Below are 17,265 nucleotides of genomic sequence, written 5' to 3' on the forward strand. Positions count from 1 at the left end.
GAGAATTCAGAGCAACCACCTCCGTTATGTAAAAGGTATGTGATGTCAAAAATATGAGTTACTCTTTGAGCCTCAGTTTCTTTATTGATAAAAATGAAGTCATGCCATAAAGACAGCAACAACCAGACACTGGGGACTACTATGGGGTGGGGGCAAGGGCTGAAAACTACCTATTAGGTGTGATGCTCACTACCTGGGTGACAGAACCAGTTGTACCCTAAACCTCAGCATCATGCAATATACCCAAGTAACAAACCTGCACATGTACCCCTAGAATCTAAAATAAAAGTTGAAATTGTTTTAAAAATGGAGTCACAATCTATTTCACAGGATTGTGGTAATTTTAAAAGCTAACACATTAAAAAACAGCTAGGACAGAAACTGCCACATGGCCAACATTATACATCTATTTCTTAGGTAACTACTTTGTGACTGTTACTTACTTTTTAACTTCATGGATCATTTTTATTCTGTAACATCTATAAATTACACTTATTATAAAAATTTCTCTTCATTGTTATTTCACATATTAATTCTCTCAAGAAACATGAAAATTAGAAAATTATATTTTCTATGGAAAATTTTAGGATACTGAATTGTTAGTAAAACAAATACTCTTTATGGGGCTAACAAACATTCTTTTTATTTTTAAGCGTCATATTCTATATGGAAACACTAATAAAAATGTGCTGGACAATCCAAATTAATAAATTTGATTAATAACTTATAACAGTATAATTCATATTAATACAAAATGTGAAGGATGCTATTGCTCTGTTCCTATTTCAGATCAATATTTCTAAATCTTTAGAAGATATACACCAAAAACCTTACTAAGTCACCTATCACAAATAATACTGGTTTGCTTTTAAGTAAAAAATATATTTTCCTTCTAATCTTTGGAGAAAAATTTCCTATTCTATCTTGAGTATGCAAATTTGCTACATAGGGTAACCACATCTCTCTTTCCATCCACTACAGCAACCAATAGAAACCAAACCCACTGTGCCACCTCAGATAATTTTCATTGCCAAAGCCAAGTAAAATCCATATAAATGTTTGATCTAGATACAAAAAATAAAGCCCAATAAAATGGACATTTTCCACAACAAATCCAAATACAGCACAAAACTTATGGGAATAATTATCAAGTAAAAACAATTACTAAGTAAAAAACTACTCTTTTTTTTTTTTTTTTTGAGACAGGGTCTTGTTCTGTCACCTACCCTGGAGTGCAGTGACACAGTCACAACTCACTGCAGCCTCGACCTCCTGGACTCAAGCTATCCACCCACCTCAGACTCCCAAGAAGAAAATGAGGAGGAGGCAGAAGCAGGTAACGTTTAGGACCATTTTTAGTCTAAAGCTGTACTAACAGATTACAAACACAACACAGAAGTCAGAGGTCACAATAGGCAGAGTCAAGCAACTGAAAGTAGAGAATTAAAAAAAAAACAAAACTCCAAAGAAAATTCTAAATTCTAACTCTAAAATCTCTGCAGGTGTATGCCACCATGCCTGGATAATTTTTAAATTTTTTGTAGAGATGGAGTCTTGGTGTGTTGCCCAGGCTGGTCTCCAACTCCTGAGCTCCAGCAATCCTCCTGCCTCAGCCTCCCAAAGTGCTGGGATTATAGGCGTGAGCCAGGGCACCCAGCCAAGACATTACTCTCTAAATGTGATTATTATTGTCCAATACCAAAAAATTTGCTCATGGTGATATTTTCATTGTTTATAATTTTGTCTCTTTTTTCTTTTAGAATAAATCAAGGCATTCAACAGTGAGAAATACATACAGTTCAACTCTCTTCATTTAATTCTTTCACATGCTGGAAGAAAAGTACTTAATTTTCTTTTTAAGTAAAGAAAGGCTCAATGACTTCAACTAAAAACGAAGTTCTACAGATGAAAGGTTTCTTCTACTGAAAGAAACCACAATAATATTTTATAAGCCACAGAACAACAACAGAATTTCAGCAACAAAGAAATCTTGTAAGCATTTAAACCTGATACATGGTATTTTAACCATGAACCTTAACAAAGGAAAATAAAGCAAACTAGGAAAACCAAAGTTGTAAGTTAAAGCTAAACATTGTTCTAAAAAGGTATTTCTGCCAAAATAAAAGTTCAAAACAAATAACTAATTCAAAGACTCAAATTCTCACCTAAAGCAATAAGAGCTCTATGACATCAAACTTTCGTAGGAAATTTTAGGATCTCTGACACACACAATGAAATATTTAAGTACTTAGGAGAAAAATGCATTTTTTATATATATATATATATATACACACACACACCACACACCAATTTGTACTTATAATTATTCATGAGTACCACAGAGACAATGTCCAGAGGCCATTGTTTTTAAAAGTAGGGGTTTTGCTAATCTATTTTATTTTTTTAGAAATAGGGTCTTGCTATATTGTCCAGGTTGGTCTCAAACTCCTGGCCTCAAGCAATCCTCTGGCCTCATCCTCCCTGCCAAAAGTAGGTTATTTTAGAAGAATAGCTGGCTCCCATATATTGCTTCTGCCTAAAAAACTTCAAAGGAGAAAGCAGAACACACCCTCAAAGATGCACTGTTACAAATACTTCAGGTATCACAATTGAAATATTTTAATTCAAAGGCCATAAAGATTCTATCATTCCCAGTATAGAATGTGTCCAGCTGCACAGCCTTCTCATGGCTTCTCATTCTAAGTCACCTGAGAAGTGCAGTTATGATGATGGCTGTGTCTGCAGCCACTAAACCTTCACTCAACAAGATCTGGTGCTTTAAACAAGTGTAGGCAAGTTGATCCTGGTTTTTCTTTTCGATTCAGCAACCTATACCCACCTCTATTTAAATGTTGTTCCACAAAGGAAGGATACAATTATAGTATTTTAAAATAGGGGCCGGGCATGGTGGCTCACGCGGCCGGGCACAGTGGCTCACGCCTGTAATCCTAGCACACTGGGAGGCTGAGGTGGGTGGATCACCTGAGGTCAGGAGTTCGAGACCAGCCTGGCCAACATGGTGAAATCCCGTCTCTACTAAAAATAAATAAAAAAATTAAAAAAGATTAGCAGGGAGTGGTGGCAGGCACCTGTAATCCCAGCTACTTGAGAGGCTGAGACAGGAAAATCACTTGAACCTGGGAGGCGGAGGTTGCAGTGAGCTGAGATCATGCCATTGCACTCTAGCCTGGGCAACAAGAATGAAACTCCGTCTCAAAAAATTAACTAATTAATTAATTAAATAAAATAAAAATAGGGGCTCCCGAGTGTGCATATGTGGAGGATTCATTACAGTTTTTAGATGCTGAAATTTCCAAAATAAAAAGGGAGAAAGAAAAGGGGAGAGAAAAGAGAAGTGAAAGGAAGGAAGAAAGAGGAAAGAGAGGAAGAGAACGGGATATCAAATCAAACAGAGCTGGTTTTGAGTCTTAGTTCTCTAACTTATTAGCAGTATAAACTTGGTAAACCTAAGGTTCCTTATCTGTAAAAGCTGGATAATAACAATTCCTGCTTTATGAGATTGTTAGGAGATTTGAATGAGATAACATGAGTATAGCATTTAAGAGAATGTAGAAAGTTATCAAACCATTAACTATCCTATATAATTATTTTTATTGTAATCAAATAAACTGGTTAGTTTAATGACTTTATAGTTTATATATAGTTCATAATTTAATGACAATAGCTTTAGAAATATAGCTAGTTATTCAACAACATGACATAATATTTGTAAAACCAAAAAAAAAAAAAAATAACTGAGGTCAAGAAATATATAGTTTTCAGCCTGTAATCCTAGCACTTTGGGAGGCCAAGGCGAGGGGATCACCTGAGGTCAGGAGTTCAAGACCAGCCTGGCCAAAATGGTGAAACCCCATCTCCACTAAAAATACAAAAATTAGCCAGGTGTGGTGGCATACGCCTGTAGTCCCAGCTTCTCAGGAGGCTGAGGCAGGAGAATAGCTTGAAACTGGGAGGTGGAGGCTGCAGTGAGCCGAGATCATGCCACTGCACTCCAGCCTGGGTGGCAGCGCGAGACTTCATCTCAAAAAAAAAAGAAAAAGTAATATATAATTTTCAATAAATACTTTCTGGGGATTTAGCTTCTTATAAGGCAATAAGAACATGAACTCAAGAGCCAGATTGCCTAGGTTTGAGTTCCAAGTCTGCCACTCGCTGGCTGTATGACTGCAAGCCAAGTATTTACTGTGTCTCAGTTTCTGTCTGTTTACTGGGATGACAATAGGGATGTTGTGAGGAGAAAATGAATACATGTAAACTGCTTAGAACAGTGTCTGGCACTTAGTAAGTGCTATGTAAGTATTAGCATGGATTTAGTTGTTAATAATTCTCACCAGGAAACTATTTACCACCCCAAAACTGGCAATTGTTAAGCCCACTCACTAGAGTAATTAGACTAGGAGATATGAACTGGAAACTTGTGGGCTACAAGTCCGAACTAAACTCTAACCTTCATACTCAGCAGTTCTTTAGAGGCAAAATCGAAGTCTGCTATCTCCGAAGTTACTGCCAATATCCGAAGACATATTACAGCTGTGTGTGCGAGCGCGCGTGTGTGTGTGTGTGTGTGTGTGTGTGTGCAAAATCGAAGTCTGCTATCTCCGAAGTTACTGCCAATATCCGAAGACATATTACAGCTGTGTGTGCGAGCGCGTGTGTGTGTGTGTGTGTGTGTGTGTGTGTGTGTGTGTGTGTGTGTGTGTGTGTGTGCGCGCTACAATTCAGAATCACGGCCTCTAAGTAGTGGAAATGCGATTTTTAAATTTTTTTTTTTTTTTTTTTTTTTTTTAATTTTCTTAAGCCAGAGTCTCACCCCGTCACTCAGGCTGCAGTGTAGTCACATGATCACAGCTCACCGCAGCCTTGGCCTCCGGAGTAGCTGGAAATACAGGTGCTTGCCACCATGCCAAGCTAATTTTTTGTATTTTTTTTTGTAGAGAGAGGGTTTTACCCTTTTGCCAAGGCTGTTCTCGAACTCCCAGGCTCAAGCAATCTACCCGCTTTGGCTTCCCTAAGTCCTGGGATTACAGGCATGGGCCACTGCACCCGGCCAATTTTTTATTTTAATTTTTCTGTATTTTCTAATTTTTTGCCATGCTTTTGCTTCTATAATAATAAAAGATAATTTTAAAATTCAGAGATGAAAGAAATGTGTCTTACAGTTGTATAAGGAAAAAATCCACAAATCCCATACCTGTATTTATGAATGATGGCATTAAATAATTTTCCATCTCTCCAGCAGGTAGTGAAATTTTCACACCGAATTCCAGCATAACCCTCTGTTGCCTGCTGCGTCCAGAGTAGCAATCTCTCTTTTGCAGACATATCCTCTGACTCTCCAGTAACATGGATATCAGATATCTAGATATAACAGAAAGTGTTAAACCTTTAGGAAAGAAGGAAGCTAACTCAGATTAAGAACCTACTATGTGCCAAGCACTTTCCAAAATGTAAGATTAGGATAATAACAATTCCCGCTTTATGAGATTGTTAAGAGATTTGAATGAGATAACATGTGTACAGCACTTAAGAGAATGCCCCACATGTAGAAAGTTATCAAACCATTAGCTATTCTATATAATTATTTTTATTTAGCCCTCATATCGCTCCCTTATAAATTTTTCCCATTTTACATATAGGAAATAAATAAATTTTATCCATTTTACATATAGGAAATCTGAGTTTCAAAGAGGTTAACAACAGATTGAAAAAGTCAGATTTAACTCATTTGTGTCCAATTTAAAAGCATTTATTCTCTTTTCACTAAACCAAAACTCTACAGTATTGAAAATTCTACGTTCTTCTTTCCTAATCAGATTTGTTAAAACAACTTAAGGAGGTGTTTTCCAAGTTCAAGTGGATCAGAGGTAAAACCTATAAATTACTCTACACTACCACCTGCAGAGCAGAATTTGATCCAACAGGTATTCTGTGTAAAGAACAATGAAAGAAATAGTATTCTCTCCTATTAACTATATTATATAACAATTTGGCCAGAAGTTCTAATTTTCTCATGAGTCCTTGCTTGGCTTGCTCAACCTGAAACCTTTATCAACTGATTTTTTTCTCCTGTATTTTGTTTTCATGAAGTTTTCTAAAAGTCTCTTCCACTGACTAATGATAAAACAGGTCACAAGTTTCCATCATTTACATTCTCCCAAAAGCACCTCTTTGATAAGGGTCCTACTTAATCTGCTGATAATTATATTAAGGCACAAAGTGACTTTACCAGGGGTCACACAGTAATTCCAAAGCTGAGATTAACACCACCAACTGTTCTCTCAATCAGTGCAAGACACAAAGCCAAAGGATCAACAAGACAGGCTGCACGCCAGAATCAGGATAAGCAAGTCAGAGATGGGAAGCAAGACATAGGAAGAACAAATCATTCTGTAACAGGGAAAATATCACTAGACCAGAGTCATGAGACAGGCTTCTAGACCTGGTTCCTAGTCTCATAGGTTTGAATAATTCATTTCATGTTTGTGAGTCAACTTCCTTATCTATAAAATGAGGAGGAGGCAGAAGCAGATAACATTTAGGACCCTTTTCAGTCTAAAGTTTTACTAACAGACTATAAACACAACACAGAAGTCAGAGGTCACAATAGGCAGAGTCAAGCAACTGAAAGTAGAGAATTAAAAAAAAACTCCAAAGAAAACCTGTTACATGTGGTAGTGCCAGGCTCAGACAGGAAGCCCTTTATTCCTCCCAGCTGCCACAGAGCCAGAGACACAGCCAATCCAGGGACCCAGGGCAGGAAGGGCTGTGGCAGTGAAAGCCCTTGCCAGGCCTGGCAGCCCCTGACAACTTCACTTGTTGGTAATGACGGGGGGCCTCACACACTCCTTCTCCAGTGTTCAGCAGAGGCTGCCATGCCCCATGGAGCTTCACTCTCAGCCATAGTCTGAGACACTATGCTTGACAAATGGTCAGGATTTAAAAGTGGAACAAACTGTCTCAATTTTAATAATCTTTGCCAGGAATCTGTGGCAAACTCCAGAGCATGGAAAAGAACTCTGTACATGAACACATCATATAGTACACATAGAAGAAATTTCTTTTTTTTTTATGTGACCAAAAAAAACAGCATAAAGTTTACCAATATTCTTTGGTAAGTTCCAATGATATTCTGGTCTAAAATTATGCTACAGTACCTTTCTGGCACATCCCAAGAGTTTAAGTCCCATGTCCACCATTTACATGCTCAAGTTACTTAAGTGCTTTAAGCCCATTCCCTTACTTGTAAAATGATGATGATAATTATACTGTGTTGTGAGAATTCAACAACATTAGCACAGTGTAATGCCTGGCCCATAGTCCGCACATGCGCAATACAGGTGAGCTACGTTATTGCTGTAGTTATTGTTATTCTTTCTGAAAAAGGGAGAAGTAAAACCTTGACTTTATTATTTTCTTAACTCTCTTCCCCATAAAGAGGAATAAAAGAATAAGTTTTTTAAATTTGCTGCCTTAAACTAATGAAAATCTATGATCAAAACAGTTCAGAGAAGGTAATCTAGGAAACTGTGAATGAAAAAGTTGAGGCCAGGCGCGGTGGCTCACGCTTGTAATCCCAGCACATTGGGAGGCCAAAATGAGAGGATCACTTGAGCCTAGGTGTTCGAGATCAGGCTGGGCAACATAGTGAGACCCTGTCTCTATTTAAAAAAAAAATTAGCCTGGCATAATAGCATGTGCCCATAGTCCCAGCTACTAGCCGAGGCAGATTGCTTGAGTCTAGGAGGTTGAGGCCGTAGTGAGCCATGATCACACCACTGCACTCCAGCCTGGACAACAGAGTGAGGCCCTTAAAATCAAAAACAAAACAAAACAAGAAATAAAAGAAAAAGTTGAGCCTCTTGGTCTCTATAACCCTTTAAAAATTATAAAATCAACTGTTTTGGGGAACCCTTACAATTCAAGAGCCACCTAGATAGTATGTATAATGACAGATAGAAGTGGTAGATAGTTGGGGTTGTGTGGGACTGTTATCTGCTAATTCCATGCCAGTCAGTTACAAAAGCATTACCTGTTAACTAGGGAAGTCAGTAAAGTTCAACTACAAGGTACCAGCTTAATAGGTTCAAGTGCTACACAGTAGTTTTACCAGAGGAAGGATGTTAAAGGAGTTTAAAGGTCTGAAAATGGCCTAAATGTCAAGAGAAAATAATGTATTCTTGTTAAATAAGTTTCCAATAGATGAATTTCAGATTGTTACAAATACAATTTCAGACTGTTATACATACGCACAGTATTAAAAAGTGACAACTTTAAAATGCATATTCAAAAGTATATTCATAATTTTACAATGCATATTCAAATGTTATGAACCAAGCTTTAAAATATCAAAGATTAAGCCAAGCTCCAGACTCCACTAGGCCCACAAGCAGGGCAGGTGAATTCTAACTCCTCCATTATCAGCTTTTCCTGCTACTTCCAATAAACTGAACATCATCCTCTTATAGCAATTTAAGGTATTTTTAAAAATACTGTTACCATTAGCCACTAGTATATCAGACTTTTCATACTATGCCACCAAAATTAAAGTGAAAAAGAAGTTAAATGCTAAAAATTGTTTAAGTCTTCAGTTGTCATTCGTAATCCCTGATCTGAAATCTGTGTGTTCAGCAGAACAGCCTGAATCTTCCACCAATGACAGGTTAAGGGTTTCACATTCAGGTCAGACTCTAGAAAGTAATCAAGCTACCTCCCTTCAAAACCTGGAGGCAATGTAGTGATAATCAGAGAGGGTTTCAATTCATGCTGCCTCAGTTTAAATCTTAATTCCAACAGTTAATGAAACTAATGACCCAGACTACTCACATAATCTCCTAAAATCCATTTTCTTTCTTTTTTTTTTTTTTTAGACGGAGTCTCACTTTGTCGCTCAGCATGGAGTGCAGTGGCACCATCTCGGCTCACTGAAACCTCCACCTCCCGGGTTCAAGTGATTCTCCTGCCTCAGCCTCCCAAGTAGCTGGGACTACAGGCGTGTGCTAACATATCTGGCAATTTTTGTATATTTAGTAGAGACAGGGTTTCACCATGTTGGCCAGGCTGGTCTTGAACTCCTGACCTCGGGTGATTCACCCACCTCGGCCTCCCAAACTGCTGGGATTACAGGAGTGAGCCACTGCACCTGGCCTCACTTTCTTCATCTTTAAAACTTACAAAATAACAACAACCTATCCAAAACAGAAACCAAGAAAGCAATCTCATTAACAACAGCTTAAAAAAAAGACTTAGTAATAAATTTAACCAAGGAGATAAAAGACCTTTATACTGAAAACACCGATGAAAGAAATTAGTCATGAATAAATGGAAAGATATCCCATGTTCATTCATGAATTTGAAGAATTAACACTGTTAAAATGTCCATACTAGCCAAAGCAATCTACAGATTCAATGCAATCCCTATCAAAATTCTCATGACACTTTGCACAGAAATAAAAGAAACAATCCTTCAATTTGAATGGAACCACAAAAGACCCCAAATAGTCAAAGCAATCTTGAGCAAAATAAACAAACCTGGAAGCATCACACTCTACCTGACTTCAAAATATACTACAAACCTATAGTAATAAAAACAGCATGGTACTAACACGAAAACAGACAGACAGACCAGTGGAACAACAGAGAACCCAGAAATAAACCATGCATTTATGGTCAATTGATACTTGACAAAGATGCCAATAACACACAATGGAGAAAGAACAGTCTCTTCAATAAATGATGTCTGAAAAACTGGATATCCACATGAAGAAGAATGATATTAGACCCTTATCTCACACCATATACAAAAATCAACTCAAACTGGATTAAAGACTTACATGTAAGACCTAATATTATAAAGCTACTAAAGAAAATATAAGGAAAAGTTTCTTAACTTTGGACTGGGCAATGATTTTTTGGATATGACTCCAAAAGCACAAGTAAGAAAAGCAAAGACAGAAAAATGAGATTACAGCAAACGAAAAAGCTTCTGCACAGCCAAAGAAACAATAAACAAAGAGACATATTGCAGAATGGGAGAAAATATGTGGAAACCATTCATCTTACAACGAGTTAATATCCAAAATATATAAGGAACTAAAACAACTCGGTAATAAGAAAACAAAAAACTTGGCCAGATGTGGTGGCTCATGCCTGTAATCCTAGCACTTTGGGAGGCCAAGGCAGGCAGATCACGAGGTCAGGAGATCGAGACCATCCTGGCCAACATGGTGAAACCCCATCTCTACTAAAATACAAAACATTAGCTGGGCACGGTGGCACGTGCCTGTAATCCCAGCTACTCGGGAGGCTGAGGCAGGGGAATCACTTGAACCCAGGAGGCGGAGGTTGCAGTGAGCTGAGATCGCACCACTGCACTCCAGCCTGGTGAGAGACCAATGCTCCATCTCAATAAATAAATAAATAAACAATTCAATTTAAAATAAAGAAAGGATATCATAATAGACATTTCTCAAAACAAGGCATACAAATGGCCAATAGGTATATGAAAAAATGATCAATATCACTAAGCAGCGAAGAAATGCAAATTAAAACCACAATGAGGTATCACCTCACACCTGTTAGAATGGCTAGTCTCAAAAAAAAGGAAAGATAACAAGTGGTTTCTGTTTGTTTGTTTGTTTGTTTGTTTATTTGAGACGGAGTCTCGCTCTGTCACCCAGGCTGGAGTGCAGTGGGGCAATCTCAGCTCACTGCAATCTCCACCTCCTGGGTTCAAGCAGTTCTCCTGCCTTAGCCTCCCGAGTAACTGGCACTACAGGTGCCCACCACCACACCTGGGTAATTTTTTGTACTTTTAGTAAAGACGAGGTTTTGCCATATTGGCCAGGCTGGTCTTGAACTCCTGACCTCAGGTGATCTACCCGCCTCAGCTGCCCAAAGTGCTGGGATTACAGGCGTGAGCCACTGCACCCAGCTGACCGCAAGTTTTGTTAAGAATGTGGAGAATAGGGAACTTTTGCACTGTTGGTGGGAATGTAAATTAGTAAAACCATTATGGAAAACAGTATAGAGGTGCCCAAAAAATTAAAAATTGAACTACCATATAATCCAGCAATCCCATTACTGGGTATATATCCAAGGGAAATCTGTATATCAAAGATATACACTCCCATGTATAATGCAGCATTATTCACAACAGCCAAGATAAGGAATCAATCTAGGTGTCCATCAACTGAAGAACGAATTTTTAAAATGTGATATATACAAACAATACAGTACTGTTCAGCCTTAAAAAAAAAAAAAAAAAGGAGGAAATGTAGTTATTAACAACAACATGGATGAACCTGGAGGGAATGTTAAGCAAAATAAATCAGGCACATAACGACAAATATTGAATGATCTCACTTATATGTGGAATCTAAAAAAGTTGAACTCATAGAAGTGGGGAGAGTAGAATGGTGGTTACCAGAGGCTGCGGTGGTTGGGGTGGAAGTGATTGGGGCGATATCGGTCAAAGGATGCAAAATTCAGTTAAGAGGAATAAATTTCTCTTATACAACATAGTGACTATAGTTAGTAACAATGTACTGCATTCTTTAAAATTGCTAAAAGAGTAGATTTTAAGTGTTTTCACCTCAAAAATGTAAGTAATGAAGTAATGTATATGCTACTTCCTTGAATTTCATAAGATGTACATGATAAATATATGTAATTTTTATTTGTCAGTTTAAAAAAACTTAAATATAATAACGTCCTCCTTTGGTGGTTCTAAAGATTAAATAAAAACAGTCATATCAAGTGCTTATCACAGCGCCGCCACATAGAAAATTCTACAAATGTTAGCTTCTCCCACCACTACTTACCTATCCATTTTCTCCCACCACTACTTATCTACCATCCATCCATCCGTCCATCCATCCATCTTTCTATCCATCTATCTGAGATGGGGTCTCACTCTGTTGCCAGGCTGAAGTGCAGTGGCAAGATCATAGCTCACTGCAGCCTCAAACTCCTGGGCTCAACTGATCCTCCCACCTCAGCCTCCCAAACAGCTAGGACCATCACCATGTGCCACTATGTCTGGCTAATTCTTTTGAATTTTCTGTGAGACAGGGGTCTCTTTTTGTTGTCCACGAACTCCTAGCTTCAAGTGATCCTCCCACATTGGCCTCCCAAAGTGATGGGATTATAGGCATGAACCACAGCACCTAGCCCCACCACAATTTTATTACCTGCAGTAGTATTGCTTCTTAAAGCTTTTCACCAATCTGTCAGCTAGCACCAAAACAAACAAAATACTTTATACCAGAGTTCCTTTCAGAAACTTGAAGCCTTCATGCCTCACATCCTGGTCATTGCTGGCTACTGCCCAAATTCAAGTTCTTCCTGTCACTGAGCCTCTCCTGCCCATATTTGATCTGGGCTTCATCTCTCCTGACCCAGCTTGCTACCATTCCCAAACTTCCAAAAATATTTACCCCATGGTAAACAAAGTCTCATGTCTTCAATACCTTAAACTGCTTTTATCTTTTTATTGAACCCCAAGTATCCCCCACGGCAATAACTGAAATTCAGCCAAGTCCCAGACTCCACTAGGCCCACAGGCGGGGCAGGTGAATTCTAACTCCTCCAGTGATGCAAAACCAGTGGTTTTCAAATCATTACCTGTAAGTACAAAAAAAATCATTTTTACATTGTAGGCCAGTCTTGCTCTCTGGCTCTCCTTCCTCTCCTTAAACACGATGCTCTCATCCCTCAAAGATGTGGCACCTGGCTGTGTGACTGGACACCCAAATGCCATCTCCATGTAGCACCCACCATCAGTGCTTTGTTTCTTCATTTCAGCCAGTCACATACCTACATCCTAGATCTCATCATCTTGAACCGGAACTAGTCTACCTCAGGTATTTAACTTCTAAAAGCAGTTTCCTATTCTTCCAGCACTTTCCTTTGCTAATTCTAGCTAAACCAATTATCTGGCTTCATCAACATCTCACATTCCTTGACATGCCCAATTTTCTTCCTATCTATGAACGGTAGAGGAAGAAACCTAATTTTTTCTTCAACTCTCATAAATTCTTAATTGGAACAGATCCCTGTAACAAAAGATAGATTAACTAGAGAAAAACGAAGAGTAGTTTATTATTATAATATGTATATTTCATATATACTTGGGGGACAGGGTGGGCTGTGGGAGACCAGAAGATGCCATGTCAAAATAAAAGGTTGTTGAGCTAAAGGCAATTAAGTAGCAGCAGACGCAGGAAAGCTCTCTACTCTCCATTTGCCTAAAAGCAGGACACAGATTTACAAAGACAAAAGGCATCCTGTCCCCCTCTACCAGAGAGAAAAACATTAACCAATAAAGATAACTTTAGACTGTTACGGGCCTGGAGATGGGACCAAAATTATCTATATGAACAAGCTTTACTAACTGGCCTTTGTCTGCCATTTCTTTCCCTTCCCACAAATTGCTGCCCCCAGAGACTCAAAGTTTTTTTCTTTTGTTTTGTCATTTCTCTAAAAATGTACTGCCCTTTGTTGAAGACGCTATATAAAATGGAATTCAAAGCTGCCTCTGAGAACTGCTTATTCCCTGGGCTCTCCCATGTATGTATGAAACATACATGTTAATAAACTGTCTTTCTCTTATCAATCTGTCTTTTGTTGTAGGCATCCATTCCAGCTAACTTACGAGGGTTGAAGAAAATTATTTTTCTTTCTCTACAGATGCCCCTTCTATCTTTACATCCTTCTCTGTTTGTCTTGTACTATATTATTTATCATTTCCACCACTTCCTTGCTAATATCCGTAAGTCCCTCACATCTTTGTCCTTACTCTGCAACCACTCCACCACCAAACCTTAATCCTGATCAATCCAGCTGCATGGCTTCTCTGCTTTCACCCTAAGCTATAAACTTCTACCAGAGAAAAGCATACCACCATGTAGACTCCTGCCACCACAAATTCCAGGTCTGCAACCTCAGCTAGGTACTCAAAGAAATGTGGCAATTCTTCTTGGTGTCCTAACTGGCCAGTTCTTTCACCCCTCACAATATTGCTTTTAGTTATTTACTATTTGGCTGGGTGTGGTGGCTTACACCTGTAATCCCAACACTTTGGGAGGCCAAGGCAAGAGGATCACTTGAGCCCAGGAGTTCAAGACCAGCCTGGGCAACATAGGAAGACTATATCTCTACTAAAAAAAAAAAAAATTAGCTGGGTACAGTGCCATGTGCCTGCAGTCTAAGCTTCCTCGGGCCCCTGAGGTGGGAGGATCACCTGGGCCCAGGAGGTCACGGTTGCAGTGAGCCATGATTATGCCACTACACTCCAGCCTGGGTGAAAGTAAAACTCCATCTCCAAAAATAAAAATTCTTCACTATTTGTCTAAAACTACCTACCCTACCACAGCTACTTTTATGTTTTTATGCTTAGCAAACAAATTTCATCTCCTCCTTTATTGAGAAAATAGCCACATAAGTAAGAAGCCCCTTCTGTCCTGCTACCCACAAACTTTGCCCCCACGTGACCTCCTTTTCTCTTGGAGTTTAAATCCTTTCACCTCCAACTTCCTAGCGATCTCCTTCTACCAATAATCCCCTCTCATGTGGGTCTCTCAGTATTTAAAATATCCAAATCTCTTCCATCCTAAAATAAATAAAAATAATCTTCATGAACTCAATTCCCTCTTTACTTAACACCATCTCTCTCCCATTCTCTTCTTAGGAAAGCTACCTAAAAAAGTATTCTGTATTTTCTTGTCTCTATTATCTTCACACCTCTACCTGTTTTGATTTGGCCTCTTTCTTACCATTCCACTAAAACTAAGTAAAGGTGACCAGACAAAGTGAGGGAGTTCTTGTTCATAACTCTATTTTTCCAATAAAGAAGGAAATTAGATTGTTAACATAATAGAAGTGATGGGTAGGGGGATGCTGATGAGTTGAAAGATATTGTGAGAGATCATCTATCACCTCTTCCTTTACAGTCTCACTCATTCAGCAAACACTCATAAATGTCCACTTGTACCATTAATAGGCATTGGTTATACAACCATCCTCATGGAGCTTACAGTCTAATGACAGAAACACCATGGAGAAGAGCTCAAGGGTTGTTTTCCCATCCTTCCATTTTCTAATCCTGATCTCACTGAGGCATCTGTCACTGGCAATCTTTCTTCTTTGGCTTCCATGACATCACCCCTTCCAGGCTTTCCTCTGGCCTCTCTAGCCATTCCTTCTCAGTCTTCATTAGAGGCTCCTCTGTTACCCAACCTTTAACGTTATTCCCCAGGGCATAGGCCTCAGGCCTCTTTCCTCCACTCTCCTCACTCTCCCTTGATCATCTCTACCACAATGGCTTTAACTGCCACCTTGACAGGGTTGACTCCCACATCCCTATATCCCATCCCAAACCTTACCCCTAAACCCAACTCCCTATCATACACTTCTATTGCAGTAGTAAAACTAACCACTTAAATGAGTAAAAATGAGTAGTAAAACTGACCACTTAAATGAGCCAGACACTGTGCTTAAGCTCTTCATAAAAATTACCTCTTTTAATCTTTACAATATACAATATCATTTTACAAATGACAAAGAGACATAAAGTAATAATGTGACCTGCTCAAGTTCACCCAAATTACTAATAGGTAGAAGTCAAATTTGAACTTGAATCTGTCTGGCTACAAAGCTGATACTCTTAACCACTGTGCTATATCTCACAGCCCCTTCAAACTCAATGTATTGAGAACTTAATTTCTCATTTTCCTTCTTGTACTTCCTCCTGCATTCCTAGCTCAGAGAATGGCCCCACCATTTACTCAGTTGCCCCCAAATAAAAGAAGCTGCTGGAGTCATCCTTGATGCCTTTTCAACCTCTGTGCCCACATCCAATTGGTAACACAGTCCTATGCAGCCTCATCTCTCCTCCCTGCCCTCTGACACCCACCCCAAACACTCCTCGTGCTCCAGCCACAGTGAACTACTTCTACTTCCTCAATAAGAATGCATTTCCACAAGATACTATGCATTTATATGTACCACTCTCTACCCAGAGAAAGCCCTCACCAATTCCCATCCCGTGCTACTCCTCCACTCATCCTTCTCCTTGAGGAAGCCCCAGCTGATTCTGCCTCAGGGGTCTGTGTAAGGGACCTGACCATCTTCTGTGCTTTTGAAAGTACTCCACTTCTACTGGTATAATAGCAGGACCTCTTGTGTGTCATTATTGTCTCTTGTTAGACCTTCTAGCCCTCTAATATGTGAGCAGTATATCCTGAAAGACAATGTCTTATTTGCCTTAGTGTTATAATGCCTAGCTAGGGCAGTTCTTGGCACATTACAGATACTCAGTAAATATCCAATGGACAAATGACTTTATGATTGAGTTGGACACCATGGGAATCTGCATTAATTCATTAAGGAGACCAGAATTCTCTTGGTCACTTCTGCTTTATCATATATTTCAAGGTCCCACTGGGGAGAAGAGGCTTTATTACCTATAGTGGACATGCAGCCCCCAACCAATCCACCTATACAAATGTCACTAAACCAAATGGGTTTTGTTTGCTTATTATTTATAAAATACAGAACACATGTCTGACAACATTTTTCAAAAAACCTATTTTGGCACTGTGTAAAAAACACCAAAACCTAGTGTTTGTCCTACAAGTTCAGAGAGAGTGTAATGGGGAGGTCAACATGCCTACATAAAACATCTTATGTCATAAATCCAAGTGAACTCATTCTGGACCTTTGCAATCAAAAAGTCATCACTTCTATTTTACTTCTTCGTTTGTTTGTTTTTGAGACACAGTCTCGCCGTGCCACCCAGACTGGAGTGCAATGGCACCATCATGGCTCACTGCAGTGTTGATCTCCCAGGCTCAAGCAATCCTCCCATCTTGGCCTCCCAGAGTGCTGGGATTACAGGCATGAGGCACCGTACCTGGCCTATTTTACCTTTTCACTTCACATAAGTAAGCTCAAAAACTGAAATAAAAATATTGAAAACTAAGCTCAGCCTAAAAAACATCACTACCAACAACCAAAAAACCCTCATACTCTTTCTTACATCCGCTTCTCTTTTTCCCTCATTACCTCTACTCTTACACGCAACACTGATACTTTACCCCATGTTTTCCCTTCTCCCTCCGGAGAGAGCTGAGACAACAGTCAATGACTGAAACACCAATAACTGGAACTAAAAGAAGGTGCAGAGGATTGCGGTTGAGAATCTGCAAGGAGGGAATTTGGACAGGCAAAGTTCAAACCAAAGAAGAA

General features: G+C 39.1%; 1 protein-coding gene across 18 annotated transcripts in view; it reads right to left on the bottom strand.

Moving 5' to 3' along the window:
• DST (dystonin) overlaps positions 1 to 17,265 on the bottom strand; it is a 482,223-nt gene that overhangs the window by 201,446 nt on the left and 263,512 nt on the right. For all 18 annotated transcript variants that reach the window (NM_001133823.2, XM_054556951.2, XM_054556941.2 and 15 more), the window contains 1 exon segment: positions 5,213 to 5,379. In NM_001133823.2, coding sequence (NP_001127295.2) covers positions 5,213 to 5,379 — 167 coding nt within the window.

Source organism: Pongo abelii, chromosome 5, assembly GCF_028885655.2.
Source record: "Pongo abelii isolate AG06213 chromosome 5, NHGRI_mPonAbe1-v2.0_pri, whole genome shotgun sequence".
NCBI lineage: Eukaryota > Metazoa > Chordata > Mammalia > Primates > Hominidae > Pongo > Pongo abelii.